Raw genomic sequence first — 19,356 nt, 5'->3', positions numbered from 1 at the left:
TTATGTACGGAACATTTATTTACGCGAATGACTCGACATAAAAAAAATAATCGGTTGTTTTATAGCATTTTCTAACTTATGTGACTAATTTCATTTTACATAACTTTCAAAGTTATCAATGTAAATAATTACAGGTTTATTTACAGTTAGTATTTTTACATCGTATTCTCTGAAACCAATAAAAATAATAACGTGAGAAGAAAAAACAAATCCCGCCGAATACTGAAAAACCGATTTCAGTTTGTAATCATACGGATTTTATTTTTGGTATTGAATATTGTGTTACGGTAACTTTTTTCTCTGAAATTTTTATTATTTATGACATTTATAAGAATCATGGATATTTCTTTTAAGCAATAAATATATTTATAGAAGTAATGTTTTTGGCGAATTCTGTGAATAAAAAATTTTTTGCTTTAAATATAAGTACCAAATCAATTTAATTAATAAATTCAATACTTCTGTACATATATGTTTCTAATATCAGTATTTCTATTATTTCGTGTTTTCTTAAAATTAATTCTTACTAACAGAGTCAGGGTAAAAATCCGAGAGGACCCGAATCGATCAGGATAAAAGCGTGTCCAAAGCGTGTGAAAAGCGAGCAAATCGTTTCGTGCGAGAATCGTTTCGTGTAAATCGTTCAGCGTTTCGTGTAAATCGTTTAGCGTTTCGGGCAAAGCGTGCAGCGTTTCGTGTAAACCGTTCAGCGTTTCGTGTGAACCGTTTAGCGAGCGGCTAGCGAGCGTGCAGCGAGCGTGTGGTGTAGTAGTACGTTTCAGGGTCTGTACAATGTACCAAAACACTTCCACATAACGTTAATCCTCTATACCAATGTGAAACAACTTCCAAGTCCTTAAACATCTTTTAAATCTGACCATTGCCTTTATACCTTTCGAAATGTGAAACCAAATTTATTACCTCCTGTCTGTGGAATTACTAGTACCCCTGTTTCTAAGTTTTCCATCGTAGTATGAATAATTACTTGTTGAGATTGTGCTGATGTCTTTCAGACTTGTTACATTGTACATCCACTGCTTGCAGATGGTCGAGGGTTATATATAATATACATGTACAGCTGCTTATTTTTTTTCTCTCATCACATGCAGCTTTGCAGCAAATGTCACTGAATAAGTTTCTGTTAGACTGTTATAATACATTATATACAACGAACTAACAGTCTATACAACGAATCATGATTAGGTTTAATCTGCAATTATTTTCAATTTCAGACTGGCGAGTTCCAAGTTTAGACCTCGGAATACAACAATCGGCACAGAATGGTTACCTTTACTTGAAACCCGTAAAACTCATTCAAAGTTAAAAGTTGATTGTTTCCATCACATGCTAAAAGTTTACATTGATACCAAAAGTTAGTACTAATCCATGTGACAAATTTTTTTTAGTACTTATGAAGTTATCCGTGAGAAAGCGTATCCACTGACTTTTTTCTTACGTTCTCAGTCATTTGATAATGCAAAATTCTACAACGACAGGATGGATTTTAACAGGCACGTAGCATCGTTTTTGAAACTGGGGGGAGGGGGGGGGTGTCCAGACTAATCGAAAAAGGTAACTTTGCAAAACCCTGAAATTCCTAATCCGTAGGGGGGTGTAACTTTAACTTCAATTTCACTGTTTATTATCTTATTTTTCAATTCAATCTTTTACACGGTCCCATAAAAGTGTTCTTCAAATATGACGAAGATTTGTGGGGAACTTGCACGAATTGAACAAATTGGGGCTGTTACAGGACATCATCCGGACAAGAAATTCTTCCATCAATAATGTCAGGAAATGTGACGTCACATGCTTCCATCAAATATTGACGTGTCAATTGGGATCAAGAATTCAAAAAGGAGACTGGGTTTGGCCAGGTCTGTAAAAATCGAATCATAACGCCAAGCGGAAAAAAGAAACTTTGTAATAATAACTTAACACTCCTTTTTGTCATTTCAACATTTCTTGACAGCTATATTGGATGCTTTCGAGGGAAAAAATTAATTACGATACTTGGTCAATATCTGGTGAAATTTATATAATAGAATCCAAAGGTACATGTACATGTTTCTATTTCATGTTTGTTCCTCATAGTTTATGTAATATATAGCTGATAAGGGAGTCCTACGAAGACAGCTATCATTTTGACAGACAGGGTTTAACAATGAGGGCAATAGGCTGCCTACTGCTGTTGCTGTCTGTGGTGACCGCCTCTACACACTTCTACCCCGAGCTCTCCATTGTTAAGGGGACAGCACTGAGACTAGGACTCGTTGGTAATAGGATTTTGTATTGTTCTACTGTCGTATCCGTGAAGTTTTTTCTAAGATTATCTTACAAAAACTTTTTTTTCACGGATAGAATAGAATATATCTCAGCTATTTAAAATAAAAATTTATACCACGTAAGCCTGGGATTCTTTGACCAATATGTATATGCCTACCCATAAAAGAAATATAATTCGGACGCATATCATTAATTTAATTGATGTGCAGAATCGTTCATCTTAGTGTGTCATTGTGGTAATCCTATTTCATACACCCACTTTTAAACAGATGAAAGCGGAATAAACGGTGTCGTTTACTACGTTCTTTCAAATGGCCAAGAAAGAATATACCAAGTCGAAGAAAAAAACGGTATGTTACTTTTTTATCTATGTTATTTAATCGTTTTAATGTCTATATCATTACACCTCATGTAACATCCACAGAATGGTTAAATTCGAATGATGAAGTGGTGTTAAAATAAGTTTAAACTAGTTTATCAATTTGCATTCAAAAATAGACATTTGGTAAAAAAAACAAACTTTTTTACCAATGCATGATGTACAATAATCAGAAAAACATTTACACATAACTACATGTTTACTTAATCAAACCATAAACGTCCATTCTGTATTGATATTTTAAATTGATGCACACGTGTTCTACCAACCACACATCGAGAGACGTGGTTGAAGGTTATTTAAGTAGCATATATTGTTGTGCTAATCTGAGGTGCCCGCGTAAATATGAAATGGAGTGGTGAAGGCTCAAATCGATGAGATATACAAACCAATATATTCATTATTGATGATGATTAATGAAGTCATGAAGAAAGCAAGGCAAATATCTCAACATTCAACATTTTCAATACGATAAAAATAATAGTAGTTGCTTTAAAGTAACTTTTCGGTTAAAACGGATACTATCAGTTTAAGATAAACTATTTTTTTTCGCTCCACGTTTTAGCAACATATCCACCCGCATGACCGTGATTCTGAACCCAAAATACAGAGACTACCACTGCTCCATTTAAATAGTAACAGTTTTTTGTTGTTTTTTTTTTTTGTTTGAACTGTTTCTTTCATACAGATGATGATATATGGGAATTTGTCGACGTCGACGCAAATGCCCACACGGGTGATTTAGTAGAATACAAAACGTCTGTCTTGTATAACAACAACTGGATCGAATCCGAGTGGAACAAAGGTTAGCAGACAGGGCCATTTTTATATCCTCACGATTAAGGCGGCAATACGTTTCTGGTTGTAGACATATGATATTTATATATCACCGAACACCGGGCACGTTATCAACGGGACCATAACAAACGGTCGCAGTGCATGTTCTGATTTTTCAAGATAACGCTACAAGCAAACATGAAATTGCTGCAATTTGCATAATAGTATTATAATTTTTTTTTATTTTTATAGCCCTTTTTAAAGATGTTATACATCTTGTACACATCAAATCCGCTTTGTTAAAATTTTCACATGTCTGCTTTAAAAATGAATTTTTCTTTCAAAGTAATATATTAACACAGTATAACTTCTTTGACGTTTATATTTTTTATGTTTGTAGTCATTCTTGTTCCCAAAGACTTAATGATGCCCAGGAAAAGTAAACGATCCTACACAGTGTTCAGGGATGACTTCAACTCCTTCAACAAGGCCTCCTACACCATAGAAGTCAGCTCCTGGGGTGGAGGGGTAGGTCATTCATCACCTTGCTTTTCTGTCCCCTGTGATTTGTAAAAACAAACCATCATCTCTGTGAAAGTGAAGATGTGCCGCCTTCTCTATCCCTTTTCTAAACATGTACCAGTGTGCATATATCTTCATCACATGTACATGTACATGTACGTGTATATTTAAAACCTTGACCTCTTTACTAATGTTGAGCATTTTTCAAGTTGCCCAAACTATTTCATTTTCCACTCAATGTAAACTTAAATTCCAGTGGCGTAGCTACATTTAAGCAATGTAAGTACGTGCTTACAAATTTTTTTCTGAATCTAATTTTTCCAAAAAAAAAAATTGGTTTTTTTTCATTGCAAATCTCACAAATTTTCGCGTTTGTGCCGATATTTTCCTGAAGCATCCCGAACTTTTTCTTTAACATATGTACATTAAACATTATTTTGTAGATTTTGCAATATACTGCGTTTAACATTAATTTTAGAATGGTGAGTTCCAAGTTTATACCCCAGAATACAACAATGTACACGCAGCGAATGGTTACCTTTACTTGAAACCGGTAAGACGTACGCCATATCAAAAGTTTTGACTGCGTTCATCTCATGCTGCAAGTACTTCGTTTGACACGATAAGTGTACATGTTGCTGCAGATCTGTGGCTCTACGGGAAAACCATTGAGCGACAGTTCCCTTCATACACAAAACTTGCATTTGACATTACAGTATGCGTGTGTATTTATCATACTGCAACTTTTCGTGGTTGGTTACGTTTGCTTGTTTTTAAAGAAATTCTGAGGCAGGTAAAGTGATAATATCATTAGTTATAATTATGTCTTAGAATTTTTTGTGCTATATGATCCCGATAGAATCTTAAAAAAATAAGTCCAAAATTTGCGTGCGTTGTAATTGCAAGTTTATTGTTTTAAAAACTGTAGCCCTATGTCATGTCAATCCAAATTTTATTGCAGTGTTGTGCATTTCGTATTTTTATCTTCACAGACACTCACTGTAGACCATCACGCATTTGATAATGGAAAACTTTACAACGGAAGGATGGACTGCAACAGTGAGTGTAAACAAAACATCAAACTATTTTTATTCATCATCAGAAACACTGTCTTATGATTTATTATGATAATGATAATGATAAATTGAATTTGTTTTGTTATAAACACGTATATTTCTATCAATGGTATTACAAGGTTTATGGGGAACTTGCACAAATGGAGTAAACTGGGGATGTGACAGAACATCATTTGGACAAGAAATTCTTCCACCCATAATGTCTGGAAAAGTGACGTCACATGCCGCCATCAAATATGGACGTGTCAATGTGCGAGCAAGAATTCCAAAAGGAGACTGGATTTGGCCAGGTCTGTTAAAAAGTCAATTTATACCATTAACGGGAAACTAATTGCAATTATAGCTTGAATATATTCCTTATTGCCATTTCAACATTTCTTGACAGCTATTTGGCTGCTTCCAAGGGATAATCATTATGGTGGATGGCCAAAGTCAGGAGAAATCGATATGATGGAATCCAAAGGTGGTTTCTTTTATTATTATAAATCATGCATAAAATAATATAATCTAAGGAATTTTTGGCCCCCCCCCCCCCCAAAAAAAAATCAATGCAAAGATAAGAATAATCCCATGAGCTCAAAAAGTCAAATTAAATCGTTTTTAACAATAACTATCGGGCTATTTCACGAGCTTTATCCTTATTTATTAATTCCTTCATAGGAAACATAAGGGCAATGGATGGTGGATCTAACCACGGCGTGAGTTACGTTGCCTCCACATTGCACTGGGGACCGGATTATTCACATAACGCTTACTACCTCACACACAGCGGGAAGTAGGAAATTTTATACAACTTATAATTAGCTCTATTTCAAATACTTTAACACAAATGACACTCTTTTAGTCAAGTACATTTATTAACATTTTTAAAGTTTTCTGATTTCCATTGTATTTTATTATAGTAACCTATAAATATTAATAGCCGATGCTTGGAACCTTATTAATTTATTCATAGAACATACCCCACGTTAGTATTTATACATTAATCTCACCGATTTCCGAATATCTTTATTCCAGGCACTCAAATGGCGGAGACTGGCACGGATGGCATACTTACTCATTGGAGTGGACAGATAGGCACATTATGTAAGTACTTCATTTGTATCTTTAAGAGAGTGATTCATTTAAGCGCTTAAATAACAAGATATAGATATACATGAGGTAAAATTGAGAAGTGAAATTTTAACTTCTTGAGTTTTCTCTTTATATATCTTTAAAATCCTGTGTTTTATCTAGTACTATTTGTCACAGTGTCCAAATGAGTCGTGAATATCGATATTTGGTTCTTTACTATATGGCCTTGTCGAATTTTTTTGTCAAATTAATTTGTTATCATGAATTCTTGATACCTAACGTATGAATTACTTTAAAAGAAAGGATACATATTCGTTGGATTATAGTATTTAGAAGATTTTATATTTTAACAGTTTTTTCTTATGCAGAAACGTTTTTTAAAATGAAAGGCAATTGTGATTTTACAAATAAAATTAAAATATAGTAATTATAATCGATTATGAATTTGAAAAACAAAGACTGTTAAAAAGTAGTTCAAATAGATTGTTTCTAGAATTTACAATGTAAATTCTATGTAAATTCTAGAACACAAAGAAAAATGATAATTTAAACATCTTCCTTTTGACCACAAATACAATCAGGTGATTCAATAATGTTTTTTTTCTGTACAGATCATCATTCAAAATACCCGGTACATTTACTGAATGAAAAATATTTCGGAGGTTGAGGAATACTTTCAGTAACATTTTTCTTCAATATTTTGAGAGACGTTGCTTCCCTAACTTAAAAGTTTCCCCAGTTTACTCCAGTTTACTCCATTTGTGCAAGTTCCCTATAAACCTTGTAATACCATTGAAAGACTGTAATTTTTGACCACAAATACAATCAGGTGATTCAATAATGTTTTTTTTTCTGTACAGATCATAATTCAAAATACCCGGTACATTTACTGAATGAAAAATATTTCGGAGGTTGAGGAATACTTTCAGTAACATTTTTCTTCAATATTTTGAGAGACGTTGCTTCCCTAACTTAAAAGTTTCTCCAGTTTACTCCAGTTTACTCCATTTGTGCAAGTTCCCTATAAACCTTGAAATACCATTGAAAGACTGTAATTTTTTGACACGAATACTTGTCTTATCAGAAATGTTGTTTGTTGAAAATAAAATTAGGCCTATGTTTAACATTTTTACAAGACAAGATAAATTGACACAAAAATTAAAAGAAAAGCTGGAGACAGTACATGTATCAAATATTAATTGCATATTGTTATTGATTTAATAATGTATGTAAAGTATTAACAGGATTTTCTCGATATCACAGAACGTACGTTGACAACCAAGAAATCCTTCACGTCACAACCCCTGCACAAGGTTTCTGGAACTGGGCTCACTTTTCAGGTCACAACATTTGGGGAAATTCCCACAATGCTCCTTTTGACCAATACGTGAGCAATTCCATTGTTGATCCATGCCAACGCCTTAAAATTCCTGATTGTAGATTTTTATTTGAAGTTGGAAAAATAATTAATTATATAACAAAAAATATTTAATGATAATTAGCCTAATTGAAATATTAATTCACTCAGTATTATACATTTTTAGTTCCATCTCCTCCTTAACGTAGCGGTAGGCGGGGGTTATTTTGGCGACAACTCCCAGTACAATACCCCTAAACCCTGGCACGGTGGTTCCTCCCACCCGATGAGGGACTTCTGGGAAAAAAGAGGCGACTGGCTACCCACGTGGCACGGAGATGACGTTGCCATGTTAATTGACTATGTTGAAATGATTCAGTATTGATATTGATGACAAAACTTTTCAAGTTTCAAAATTTAAAATCAGTAAGATAAATATCTGAGATATATATACAATATCCAAATTAGTTTCTATAAATAACAGTGGTCAGAGTTTTTCGAATATAGGATGTATACTTTGTACTTAGTTGTACTTGCTAGTTGTTTTATGAATAAATGGATAAATTTTCCAATGAACGATGAAATAATTGCATCTGAGGTACCGATTGTCTCTTTTTTAAATATTGCATCACATAAAAAATGCCCGTAAATTGAAATTCAATTTAACTTGATCAGCGTTTACATACATGCAGTGTAACATTTCTATAGAATACCCCGAATAACGAAAAAGAAACGGTAGATGACATGCTTCAAATGGCGGATCTACTTTTAAGGTGGTATGGGACACCTACATGTTGAAACGTATTGTTTATCGAATAAAATGAAGTGTAATTATATAAGAAGTTTGACAAACTTTTCAAAGTTTGTCACCAAACAGCGTAGCGCAGTGGTTTAGATGGTTTACCACGAACTTGCAAGTCATGAGTTCGAATCCTGCTGGGTGTTTAGCATTTTTTTTACCTTTCCAAATATTTTCAAAAGCTATTTTTTTTTTATGAAATATTGTAAAATTTGAAAATTCTAAATCGCTGAAAGTATTCCAAATATAATGTACTTTCCTCCACATTAATATCAACAGACGTCCCATACCATCTTAAGTCAAAGGGATATTTTGAAGAAATATTTTTTTTTTAATCAAATGATGTAAATATATACATGTACATGTATAAGAAATAGGATGTGATGATACACTACTAAAACTAAATGCGCCTGACAGGTTGGTGTCTTTACTAGATGATGATCAATGATCAGAATAAAGTCAAGTCATACACAGAGAAAAAACACTGTGCATCGGAAACACAGGTACGCATGGAACAACCTAGTTGTGCAAAAACATTTTGTATCCTATAAATTATTTGCCCTAATTTAAAGAAACTATTTTGTTTTACATATCCAGTAAAAGAATATTTCTTACTACGTGTATGGTTAAGATTTTATGAAATTTCTAAATAATTAAATATAAATGTATTTAAGTTTATCTTCGGGAAAAAGTTGCATCATCTACCGAAATAAATATGGTCTCTGAGCAAAACTGCGTTGGATGTACAAAGCGTTTGGTTGAACTAGACGTTAACAATAGCTCCACAGCGCAGCATTGTTAAGGCGTCCCGATGCTAAAATACGGCTGGAAAACGATATAATTTGAATCATGGCAAAAATAATTTTACCGGGAGTATTTCTTTAAATCTATGTTACATTTATTGACATCTATGTTAAACATTATATTTGATGCATTTTTGTGACGTCATATGTACTTCGTAATCACGTGACAGGCGAATCCTAATATTGCACATGATCTAGTTAAAACGCTTCGGCGCAGGTGATTAATGACATTAAATCATACATAGTTTTAAGAAAAATCCTTTGTTAAGTCATAAACTTTGAAGTTCTTGCTTGGGAAAGAAATAGATATTTCGTTTATAGAAGATATTGTTGAAACATTCCACAAAATCATAAAAATAATGCACATTTTTTAATCAAAAGCGATTTACAAAAAAATGGGGTAAATCCGAAGGTTTCCGCAGCACGATTCACATTGGTACTTATATTCTCTACCAATTTTACGTAAAATATTCTAAAATTGTGCTGATCTTTCACCTGCGCCAAGCTGGTTTTACATGCATTAAAATTTCTTCATTCAGTTGTTTACACGTAGCAGGGAGAGTCTCCAAACCACTAGTTTATAAATAGTCTTTAACTTAAAACGAAGCTTTAAAACTGCCGATTATTTGATACTGGTTTTTAATATGAATGAATTCTGTACGTCTAGAATTAACTGCAACATCTATATAAAGGAAACATGCGGTATTATACTGGTTTGATATAATTCACTTTTAACGTTAAGATACATTCCCTGAGAACTATCGACAGGAATGCAGATCGTGACGTCAAAGTTAATTATGACGTCATATCTTATGAAGTACAGACAAGTGACTTTCTACATATCGCATCGGGAAGCCTTAACATGCCCGCGAGAAATGACAGACACTTTTAAGTTACGAGAGTTCCCATCTCACATACATATATATGCATATCCGCATTTGTTTGTTTGATATTAAAAGGATAATGCTTTCAAAACTTTCCCAAACAATGTTTATTTAAGATAACATCAATTTGTAACCCTTACATAGGTTCAATACTTGGAATAAGTTGATTTGAACTAGGGAATGCGTACCAAAATCTGCATACAGTGCCATTTTAAAATACTCCAATCATATTAGACGGGGTCCCGTGACCCCGTCTATTGGTTTACTGTCCGCTGAAGTCTCAAACCGGAAGGCATGCGTAGACCACATGAATTGAGTCTACGCGTAAAAAAAATAGTGCAGAAAGTTTTCATGCATTTCAGTAAATTTGTATTATAAAAACATGCATTAAATCTTTTTAAGTCTTCTATGTATAAACAAAATTAGAAAATAAACAAATAGTTTTATTGATCAAAATATTCTTGCTCGGGTTCAAATGTGGAATGAGTTACGTAACTGAATGCACAGCGCCGTTGACGATTCAGTTGTGTACGAGCTCATTAATCAATAGAAGAGGTTGATGGTGGAATCGAAATTAAAGTTCCCAAACGCAATGTGCCATTTTTGAAAAGTTGTGAATTTTAGTTTGACAACCTTTCACCTCAACACTACCAAACTTCATGCGCAGGCCGAAGTTAAAATCGGGACGGGTTATACACAAATGTTTTACAAATTAAATAGGTGTTTCATTGGTTTCATTGGCTTCCAGTCTACTTGCGGTAAAATCTGCTGTTCGTCTGAATTTGCCTTCTCGTTTGTTGGCTCTTTAGTTGATTAAACTGAATTTAAATTTTAAACAATGCATTGTCAGCAAAATCTATAATAGATTATACATTTTGGAAGACTTATACATCATATAATACATGTATATACAATCTTATCGATTGAGAAACCAAGTTAAATGTTAATGTTCATGTTTTCCGTCTTAGTTGGAATCAGGCTTCGGGTGAATTACCTTGTAAAATAATGCATTACATTACCATTACTTCATGAATTAGGGCATTAAATTACCATTACCATTACTTAATTTTCTTGAAGTAATGCATTACATGAGTAAAGTAATGTATTACCATTACTTTGTGAAAAGTCAATAAGTTTTAAAAAAGTAATTTAAAAACTAAATTAAGAGTTTTTGTAAATATTTCATAGATAAAACATGCTTAAAATATTTACAGGTTCATGTTCATGGTCACTATCAGGTTCAAATTCAATGACTTATACAAGATTGCTGTTGCACTGTTGCACGAATTAACATAGATTGTAACAAATAATTCAAACTCATAAATTTTGGAAGCATTTTCGAGGAAATCCAGGACAATTTCAAGACCCCGTCTTTCAGTACTCTCAGTACTTTGATTATATAATTGTACAGTAAAACTGTGCTCAGTATTTTTGTCGTAGCCCAATCAAGGTGGAAAACGAACCGACACCAATCAACAAAAACCTGGAGTGATGACCCACCATACATAAGGAAATCATTTTGTATTCCAACAATCTTTTCGGGAAAATAATAGAGATCCGTAAAGTCGTGTATAAAGTCGCATATCATATATAGCTATAAAACCATTTTGCTGTGACGAAGATGGCTCATGGCAAGTGTACCAGATGCAAGATGACCTTATAAAAATAATGTGCATTTTATTAAGGTTGAAAACCAGTAAAGCTTGAGGTGAATATTTTTTTTCTTAGTATCTGTAAAACAAGTATTTAGATTTACCATAGTTATATGCTTTGATTCTTTAAAATTGCATAACATTATCTAAATAAGTATGAGATGGAAAAATGTTATTCACTCATTTTCTTTAACAAAAAACTTGTTAATGGTAAAAAGGCCTCGACGATGGTTTATTTGGCACTTATTTTCGTAAATAGTACGCCAACAAACCAACAGACAATGAACATGTCGTCAATGAAACTATGATATTTCCATATATCCTGTTGATTCGTACTTTTATATAACTATCATTACATTTTATTCTTGATGTAAAGTAAAGCATGCAATTTTCTTGACTCACAAAACGGCAACTATAGCAAGTTATCTGCCTAATACAAAACCCTATGAGTATTGTTCGTAGTACTTTTGCAGGTCTGGGGAGATAAAGAAAAGCGGTCAAATATAACTTGCTATATAAAGGATTTTTACGACGGATAAAAGATCAGACCACTTAGAGGGGTCAAAATGAACTCATGTGTTTTTCTGTTGGTTTTGGTGGCTGGAGTCGTTTCCACCAAAACGTTTTACCCCGAAATCTCCATTACTGGAGAATCTGGATTAAGATTGGGTCTCGTGGGTAAGCTTTTATCATTGTTTGTTGTAAATGCAAATCATATTCACTTTCATAAGGGCCTATCAGGTGGAAAATATGAAACTTGTCAAAATTACAAACTAATGTAAAATTCATATCTCGTGATTGGTTAGGGCTTTGTGATTACCAACCAATGGGTTGTTTGAGAACTTTTCCTTTTTGCCATATACGATTTAGTACATCAATGAGTATAAACAAACGTTTTTTGTGGTCCGTGGGAAAAAATTGAGTGCAATTACTTTAAGGATACTAAGTTCAAACGAAAATTTATGTGAAATGCATACTTGCATTTATACAGAAAGGTCTGGTTTAAAGCAATGCAATTTGCTTAAATGAAAGCAATCTTCGTTAACAGATTGTATTTTTGCATTTACCATTCATAGTACTGATTGTTTAGAACTTTGATAACAGAAATTGTTATATTCATCTTTGGAAAATACATCAACATGTATACAAAGTAACGACTTAAATTATTTCCTTATCCGTGTAATTTCCACGATGGTCTTTCCATTATCGAAATAATGTAAAGAAAAATCTCCATTGATAGATGAGGATGGAATATCACACGTTATTTTCACACTTCGGTCAAAGGACGGAGAGAGAAAATATGTCGTCGAAGCTAAAAATGGTAAGTTTTATCATAGTGTTATAGTTGTACTGGTAAGGTATGTTGAATCAGGAAAGTCATATATTATATTGTGAGTAAAAATTCTATTGTAATATTTAATAATTTGCTACAAAGAGAAAAGCATTCTTATTTCTTCTGTGAACATTTGTCTTTGAACATTTGTTTCTTGAGATCCCTCTAAAATACCCAGACAATATTTTTTCATACAAGTAAGCATGCACTAGTACACTACCTCGCTAGTGAATAAAAGTTTTCTGTTATAATTTATTCACAAAAATACCCACAAAAATAAACCACAAATTGTCTTCTTAAACAACAAATGCAGTTCATTTGTGAATACATGTCAACACACATTTCAAAAATCTAAATGTTAACGCCTTCTCTACCTAAAACAACTATGCTACACTTAAAAGTAAATGCATTTTTCAGATGATGATATATGGGAGTACGTTGATCTCGATTCCAACTCACAAACAGGAGAATTAGTAGAGTATAAGACCTCTGTACTTTTCCATGACGAGTGGGTTGACAGCAAATGGAACAAAGGTTGAATAATTTTATTTTAAATTTACACAAAAGTTGTAATCAAATATTTGAATTGGAAATATATTCCTGCTACTGATGAGAATGTTTTACATATTTCTCAAATTTAAAGATTACTTTTTCCCGCAATACTAAAACTTTACATTGGTACTTTGTCTATTACGCGTAACTGTATTTTATGCCAGTGAAGACTATTTAGTATTTAGACACAGAAGCAAATATATATATTTTTAAATATCACAGTTGTTCTGATTCCCCGTGGTCTAATGGTACCAAGGAAAAGTAAGAGATCATACACAGTATTCCGAGATGATTTTAACTCATTCAACAGGGGGTCATACCACGTAGATGTCACGGCCTGGGGAGGAGGGGTATGTTATTGAATTTCACATAAGTTACAAGTTAGTATAAGTACTGTACAAGTGAATGATCCACAGAGTACCTAAAAAAATTAGAATATAAAGATTATATATTGTATTTTTACTAGGCCCCAAAAATGGGATAGCGGTATATCCACTGTCAAATTTGAAATTAATTAAAGAGAAATATTTCTATTTCAGAACGGAGAATTCCAAGTGTATACACCGGAACATAACAATCTGCATGCTGAGAATGGTTATTTATATATGAAGCCGGTATGGCAGTACTTAATATAGAATGTTTCATACATTTTTCACGCACTCCATTATAAATGTACACAGCTGACGCCAGTCTTTTTTCTTGCAGACCCTGACTACTGATCATCCCTCATTCGATAATAACAAACTTTATCATGGTCGCATGGACTTGAACGGTATTTTTATCATAGCTAAAGAACAAGTTGAAAAATGGAAAAATACGGCTACTGTAAATATGATAATTAGGCATAGTATATTGTGCACCCCATGTTATTTTCGCCCTTTTTCACTTGCAAACAGTTTTGCCATCTCTTGAATTTGCCCAGACCGTTGTGTTTTAAAAGATACAGTTCATTTCGCCCAGTCTTAATTGTCCGTAGACAAGGAGAGCGAAAGGAGCGAAAATAAAACGGGGGCGAATATTTCCCTGTATAAAGTAATACCGTGTTGTAATGTTTGTTTTCTTGTAGAGTTATATCATACCTGTACAAATGGTGCCAACTATGGTTGTTCAAAGACATCTAATGGACATGAAATCCTTCCACCTATCATGTCTGGAAAAGTAACTTCACACGCATGCGTGAAATATGGACGGGTCAACGTACGTGCGCGTATTCCAAAAGGAGATTGGTTATGGCCAGGTGAATAACGCTATTGGCATTTCTATACGAGGCTGAACAATAAGATATTTACCAAACTTAATGTATCAAATATCATTTTTGTCCAGCTATTTGGTTACTGTCTTGCAACAAACATTACGGATCATGGCCCAGATCGGGTGAGATCGACATTATGGAATCAAGAGGTAGGATTATTATAGCCAACTAAAACATACTATAACATCAAGTTCAACGTTCAAATCTTGTTTTTGTACAATTCTTGAAGATGATAAATAAGTGCCAGTACGAACAGAAGATTTAGTAAGACAAGTTTGTCTTTTGTTTGTTACTAGTATCAGCTAATTTTATAATGCAATGATTGTTTCTTGCATAAAATGCCCATCATTGAGACTTGCACCTCTTTGAGTTTAGTTAACAAAACATTACATTTTAAATGAACAAATTGTCGTAATTGTGTAATAAAGGGCACTGCTTTTTGCGTGTAAACAAGAGTTCTAGTAATTTGAAAAATTGGTGACAACAGTGTTTTATAATTTTATTGAAAGAAGTCGATTCTGTGCGATTAACTTTTGATACATGTGTATTTTAAAACTAAACTTAAGTCATTATAAGAGTTCGTAATTCTTTGCAAATTCGATATTTATTGCACCTTTTGCCCTCTCAAAATGTGATTTTTGTTGACCGACAAATTCGTAATACGTTGACAGGAAACCTGAGGGCTGTAGAACATGGCTCGGATCACGGAGTTAGTTATGTTGCTTCCACTCTTCACTGGGGTCCTGATGCATCTCATAATGCATACTACCTCACTCATAAAGGAAAGTACGGCATTCAAAAATTCCGTCTTAAAATCATGCCATCTTCCATAGTTAGCATTTTGTTTCGTGAAATTTATGAATTCAAACAAAGTGGTAAATTATGTCTTTTATGTCTTTTCTAATTCAAGATCAAGTTTTAGTTAAACTTTTCGTTCAGGTTTAAGTTTCAGTGATAGTTCTTGTTCAACTTTCGGTGATATTTCTTTTAGACATGCGCCGAGTGGTAGAGACTGGCATGATTGGCATACATACTCCCTCGAGTGGACAGATCATCATATCATGTAGGTCCATAGTGATGTTCGCCAAGTCTTCAGCAACCAAATTCACATCTATATTCCCTTTGCATTCAATTTTTTAAAATTCCATTTCTATATTCAGAACTTACGTTGATGATCAAGAAATCATGCACATTACAACTCCTGCACAAGGATTCTGGAATTGGGCACATTTTCAAGGTCACAATATATGGGGAAATTCCCATAACGCACCTTTTGATCACTCGGTGTGTACACTTATCTACAAATACAGATTATCATTTTCAAAGTCGTATCATTTTCCAATTGCTTTGCAATACTATGATAAATTTTATCTAACATGGTTACATAATGTAACGTTTTGTGGAGACACAAACTAAGCAAATATCTTGAAGTTCACATACATTACCATATTTATAAAAAAAATTGTGGGTATTTTTAGATAAAACAGAAACGTCAACTTATTATTTCCTTTGCCTGTGTATTATAGTTCCATCTGATTCTGAATGTTGCTGTGGGAGGAGGCTTTTTCAGTGACAGCGCCCAATACAATACCGCTAAACCCTGGCATAAAGGTTCTTCTCACCCAATGAGGGACTTCTGGGAACACAGGGGCGACTGGCTACCCACGTGGCACGGAGATGACGTCGCCATGTTGATCGATTATGTTGAAATGATTCAATACTAAATTGATTGCCTAATCTTTGTGTTACAATACATGTATATCTATTTTTTAAATTTTTATTTAGACTTAATAAAGGTATAAAGTTAGCATCCGTGTTATGTTTCGCGTAGCGCTCTTTCAGTTGTATATACCTGAATTGTCGATTACACGATATGGTGGAAATTTAAACTTAAGCTGTTACTTATAGCAACTTGCCTTATAGGGAGTAAGTAAAATACATTGAACTCTGTTTTAAAATTGACTTGTTTTCATGGCATACTTATGTACATAAAGTGCACAATTCCCCATTTCGACACTTTACACATAACCGTTATTTCCATTGGACTTTTTCGTCTACAGTAAAGTCATCTATCTGTACTTTGATGACAAATACCAGTACTTGTATACGAAGTTGGTAAAGCAGGATTGGATATCCTTTTTCCATTATTTTGATTTTCTAAAATGGCGATATTTTTTGTTTTAAAAGGATCTTTCAGAAGGTTTTCAATATTGCTCACTACACTATGGAAACATGAAAATCTATGGACACCAAATTTCGCGGATTGTCAATACTTCCCAAATTCGCGGGGACGCGTCATTTCGTTGATTGAATTAATGATTGATGTACCAGTCATATAGCACTATTTATCCTCATTTTGGTTGGGGTGTAAATTCGTAGGAAATGCGGACATATGAAATCCCTACATTTTGAGCCTTATGCAAACTATATCAACCCCAGGATATTTATATACTTATGTGCTTTTACCAAAGCACTGCAAACATTTATTTTGCATACAAAAGATCTAGAACTGTACGTAATATCTCAAAGATATGTACCATATTTGTTCAAATTATGCCAATTAGTGTTGTTTTGGGTTTCCATTTTTTTGTCAAGAAGGTTAACTTTGCACGCTATTTGAGGCCTTTGATTTGATGCGTCGCATGCTGGTTGTTAAGCATGCATCAAATGTTATTTTTAATATCAAGCTATTTGGTTACAGTAACTGCCTTTCAACAAACACTATATGCCGTGGTCAAGATCGGATGGAATTAAGTTTTAGGGTTGTTTCAGCAGTAATCTGTAGTCGTATAAGTTGGGACACTTTTCAAAGATGTTTCATACATACCGGTATCATAAAAAACGTACAACAGAACTTCAATAAGGTAAAATCACTGCCAAATATTACGAAAAGACAAGCACGTAGTTTGTGACGTCATACAATGTAAACTTTGAGGCTGCTAATTGTCCTGAATTAGTTTGCATAACTCTGACGTATACCATGGACCAAGGGACTGTTGTCTCTTAATCTACAGAGCATTTACAGTACCACATTTGCTATTTATTTTCTAGTATTTGAAAAACACACATTTTTAATAACAAACGGTTACAGGTGTTTCTAAACAAAGCTTTTTAATAAAAACTAATCACAAAGTGTGTGAACGTCTGGTGGTATTTAGAAATTAATATTGGAAATTACAAAAGCAGACGTGCAGGTGTCATTTGCGAGGTGTACATTCTGTTTTAATTGAGGTGGTATAGGACATCTGTCGATATTGCTGTGGAATGAAATATATACGTCATAATTAAAATACTTTTACTGGTTGAGAATTTTACATTATTTCACACAAAAATACGTTTTCAACATTTTTGGAAACGTAAAATTTATTAAAATCCCCGTGTGATTCAGAATCATGATTTACAGATTCACTGCGCTACGTTGTTCGACGACAATTATTGGAAAGAAACTATTTGTAAAATTACACTTGATTTTATTGTTTATTTCGATAAATAATACGTCAAAACATGGAGGTGTCACATGCCACATTAAATGATTCATGTCGTCTTTTTGTGCAGTTTTTTTTAGCTCACCGGAGCTGACACCTCAAGTGAGCTTTTCTGATCACATTTTGTCTGTCTGTCCGTCTGGCCGTAAACTTTTCACATTTTCAACATATTCTCAAGAACTACCAGGCCAATTTCAACCAAACTTGGCACAAATCATCCTTAGGCAAAGGGGATTCAAAGTTATGAAAATTAAGGGCCACATTTTTTTTCAAGGGGAGATAATTAGATATTAATGAAAAATTTTGAGAAATTTTTAAAAATCTTCTTCTCAAGAACCATAAAGCCAGGAAAGCTGAAACTTGTGTGGAAGCATTTTCAGGTAATGTAGATTCAAAGTTGTGAAAATCATGACCCCCGGGGGTAGGGTGGGACCACAATGGGAAGTCGAGGTTTTACATAGGAAAATATAGAGTAAATCTTTAAAAATCTTCTTCCCAGAAATTAATCAGCCAGGAAAGCTGAAACTTGTGTGGAAGTATCCTCAGGTAGTGTAGATTCAAAGTTGTGAAAATCATGACCCCTGGTGGTAGGGTGGGGCACAATGGGGGGGGGGGGTTCAAAGTTTTACATAGGAATATATAGAGTAAATCTTTAAAAATCTTCTTCTCATAAACTAATCAGCCAGGAAAGCTGAAACTTGTGTGGAAGTATCCTCAGGTAGTGTAGATTCAAAGTTGTGAAAATCATGATCCCTGGGGGTAGGGTGGGGCCACATTGGGGGATGTTAAAGTTTTACATAGGAATATATTGAGTAAATCTTTAAAAATCTTCTTCTCAGAAACTAATCAGCCAGATGATTCTTTATAATTCTTAAGACTTTGGCTACAGGACAATTCTTCGGCCTCACAAGAAGGTTCAGAGTTTGATGTACGGTAGCTTTATATCACATATTGTTAAGGATCTTTTTGAGAACTGCAATACTCAGCATGTGATATGACTATAAAATCATCCTGTTGGAAAAGGGACTTAGTCTAATGATTATAAACATAAGAATATCCAGGGGGAAAATGGATTTAATTTATACAGGATCTACATGTACTATTGTACATTGTCCAGATAGTTTG

General features: G+C 33.7%; 2 protein-coding genes across 2 annotated transcripts; both read left to right on the top strand.

Moving 5' to 3' along the window:
- Window positions 1-2,123: 2,123 nt before the first annotated feature.
- Window positions 2,124-8,063, top strand: LOC128187709 (beta-1,3-glucan-binding protein-like). The gene is made up of 12 exons (XM_052858198.1): window positions 2,124-2,276; window positions 2,556-2,636; window positions 3,354-3,470; window positions 3,843-3,970; window positions 4,443-4,517; window positions 4,957-5,023; window positions 5,160-5,330; window positions 5,426-5,503; window positions 5,701-5,815; window positions 6,058-6,126; window positions 7,378-7,501; window positions 7,659-8,063. The coding sequence occupies exons 1-12, from the start codon at window positions 2,165-2,167 to the stop codon at window positions 7,854-7,856; spliced, it is 1,335 nt and encodes a 444-aa protein (XP_052714158.1). The 5' UTR covers window positions 2,124-2,164; the 3' UTR covers window positions 7,857-8,063.
- A 4,064-nt stretch (window positions 8,064-12,127) lies between these two features.
- Window positions 12,128-16,554, top strand: LOC128190681 (beta-1,3-glucan-binding protein-like). The gene is made up of 12 exons (XM_052862815.1): window positions 12,128-12,287; window positions 12,850-12,930; window positions 13,360-13,476; window positions 13,717-13,844; window positions 14,034-14,108; window positions 14,200-14,266; window positions 14,561-14,731; window positions 14,818-14,895; window positions 15,418-15,532; window positions 15,738-15,809; window positions 15,907-16,030; window positions 16,273-16,554. The coding sequence occupies exons 1-12, from the start codon at window positions 12,176-12,178 to the stop codon at window positions 16,468-16,470; spliced, it is 1,338 nt and encodes a 445-aa protein (XP_052718775.1). The 5' UTR covers window positions 12,128-12,175; the 3' UTR covers window positions 16,471-16,554.
- The last annotated feature ends 2,802 nt before the right edge of the window (window positions 16,555-19,356 follow it).

The sequence above is a fragment of the Crassostrea angulata genome, chromosome 1 (assembly GCF_025612915.1).
Source record: "Crassostrea angulata isolate pt1a10 chromosome 1, ASM2561291v2, whole genome shotgun sequence".
Taxonomy (NCBI): Eukaryota; Metazoa; Mollusca; class Bivalvia; order Ostreida; family Ostreidae; genus Magallana; species Magallana angulata.
Note: the sequence above shows the minus strand (reverse complement) of the source record. Positions and strands in the feature narration are given on the sequence as shown.

Bases quoted from the DNA above. Each gene is read 5' to 3' on its own strand.
- LOC128190681 (XM_052862815.1), top strand. From the start codon at position 12,176: ATGAACTCATGTGTTTTTCTGTTGGTTTTGGTGGCTGGAGTCGTTTCC. The intron at 13,477-13,716 runs GTTGAATAATTT...TAAATATCACAG, and splicing joins TGACAGCAAATGGAACAAAG to TTGTTCTGATTCCCCGTGGT. The intron at 14,732-14,817 runs GTGAATAACGCT...ATTTTTGTCCAG, and splicing joins AGGAGATTGGTTATGGCCAG to CTATTTGGTTACTGTCTTGC.
- LOC128187709 (XM_052858198.1), top strand. From the start codon at position 2,165: ATGAGGGCAATAGGCTGCCTACTGCTGTTGCTGTCTGTGGTGACCGCC. The intron at 2,277-2,555 runs GTAATAGGATTT...ACTTTTAAACAG, and splicing joins ACTGAGACTAGGACTCGTTG to ATGAAAGCGGAATAAACGGT. The intron at 4,518-4,956 runs GTAAGACGTACG...TTATCTTCACAG, and splicing joins GTTACCTTTACTTGAAACCG to ACACTCACTGTAGACCATCA.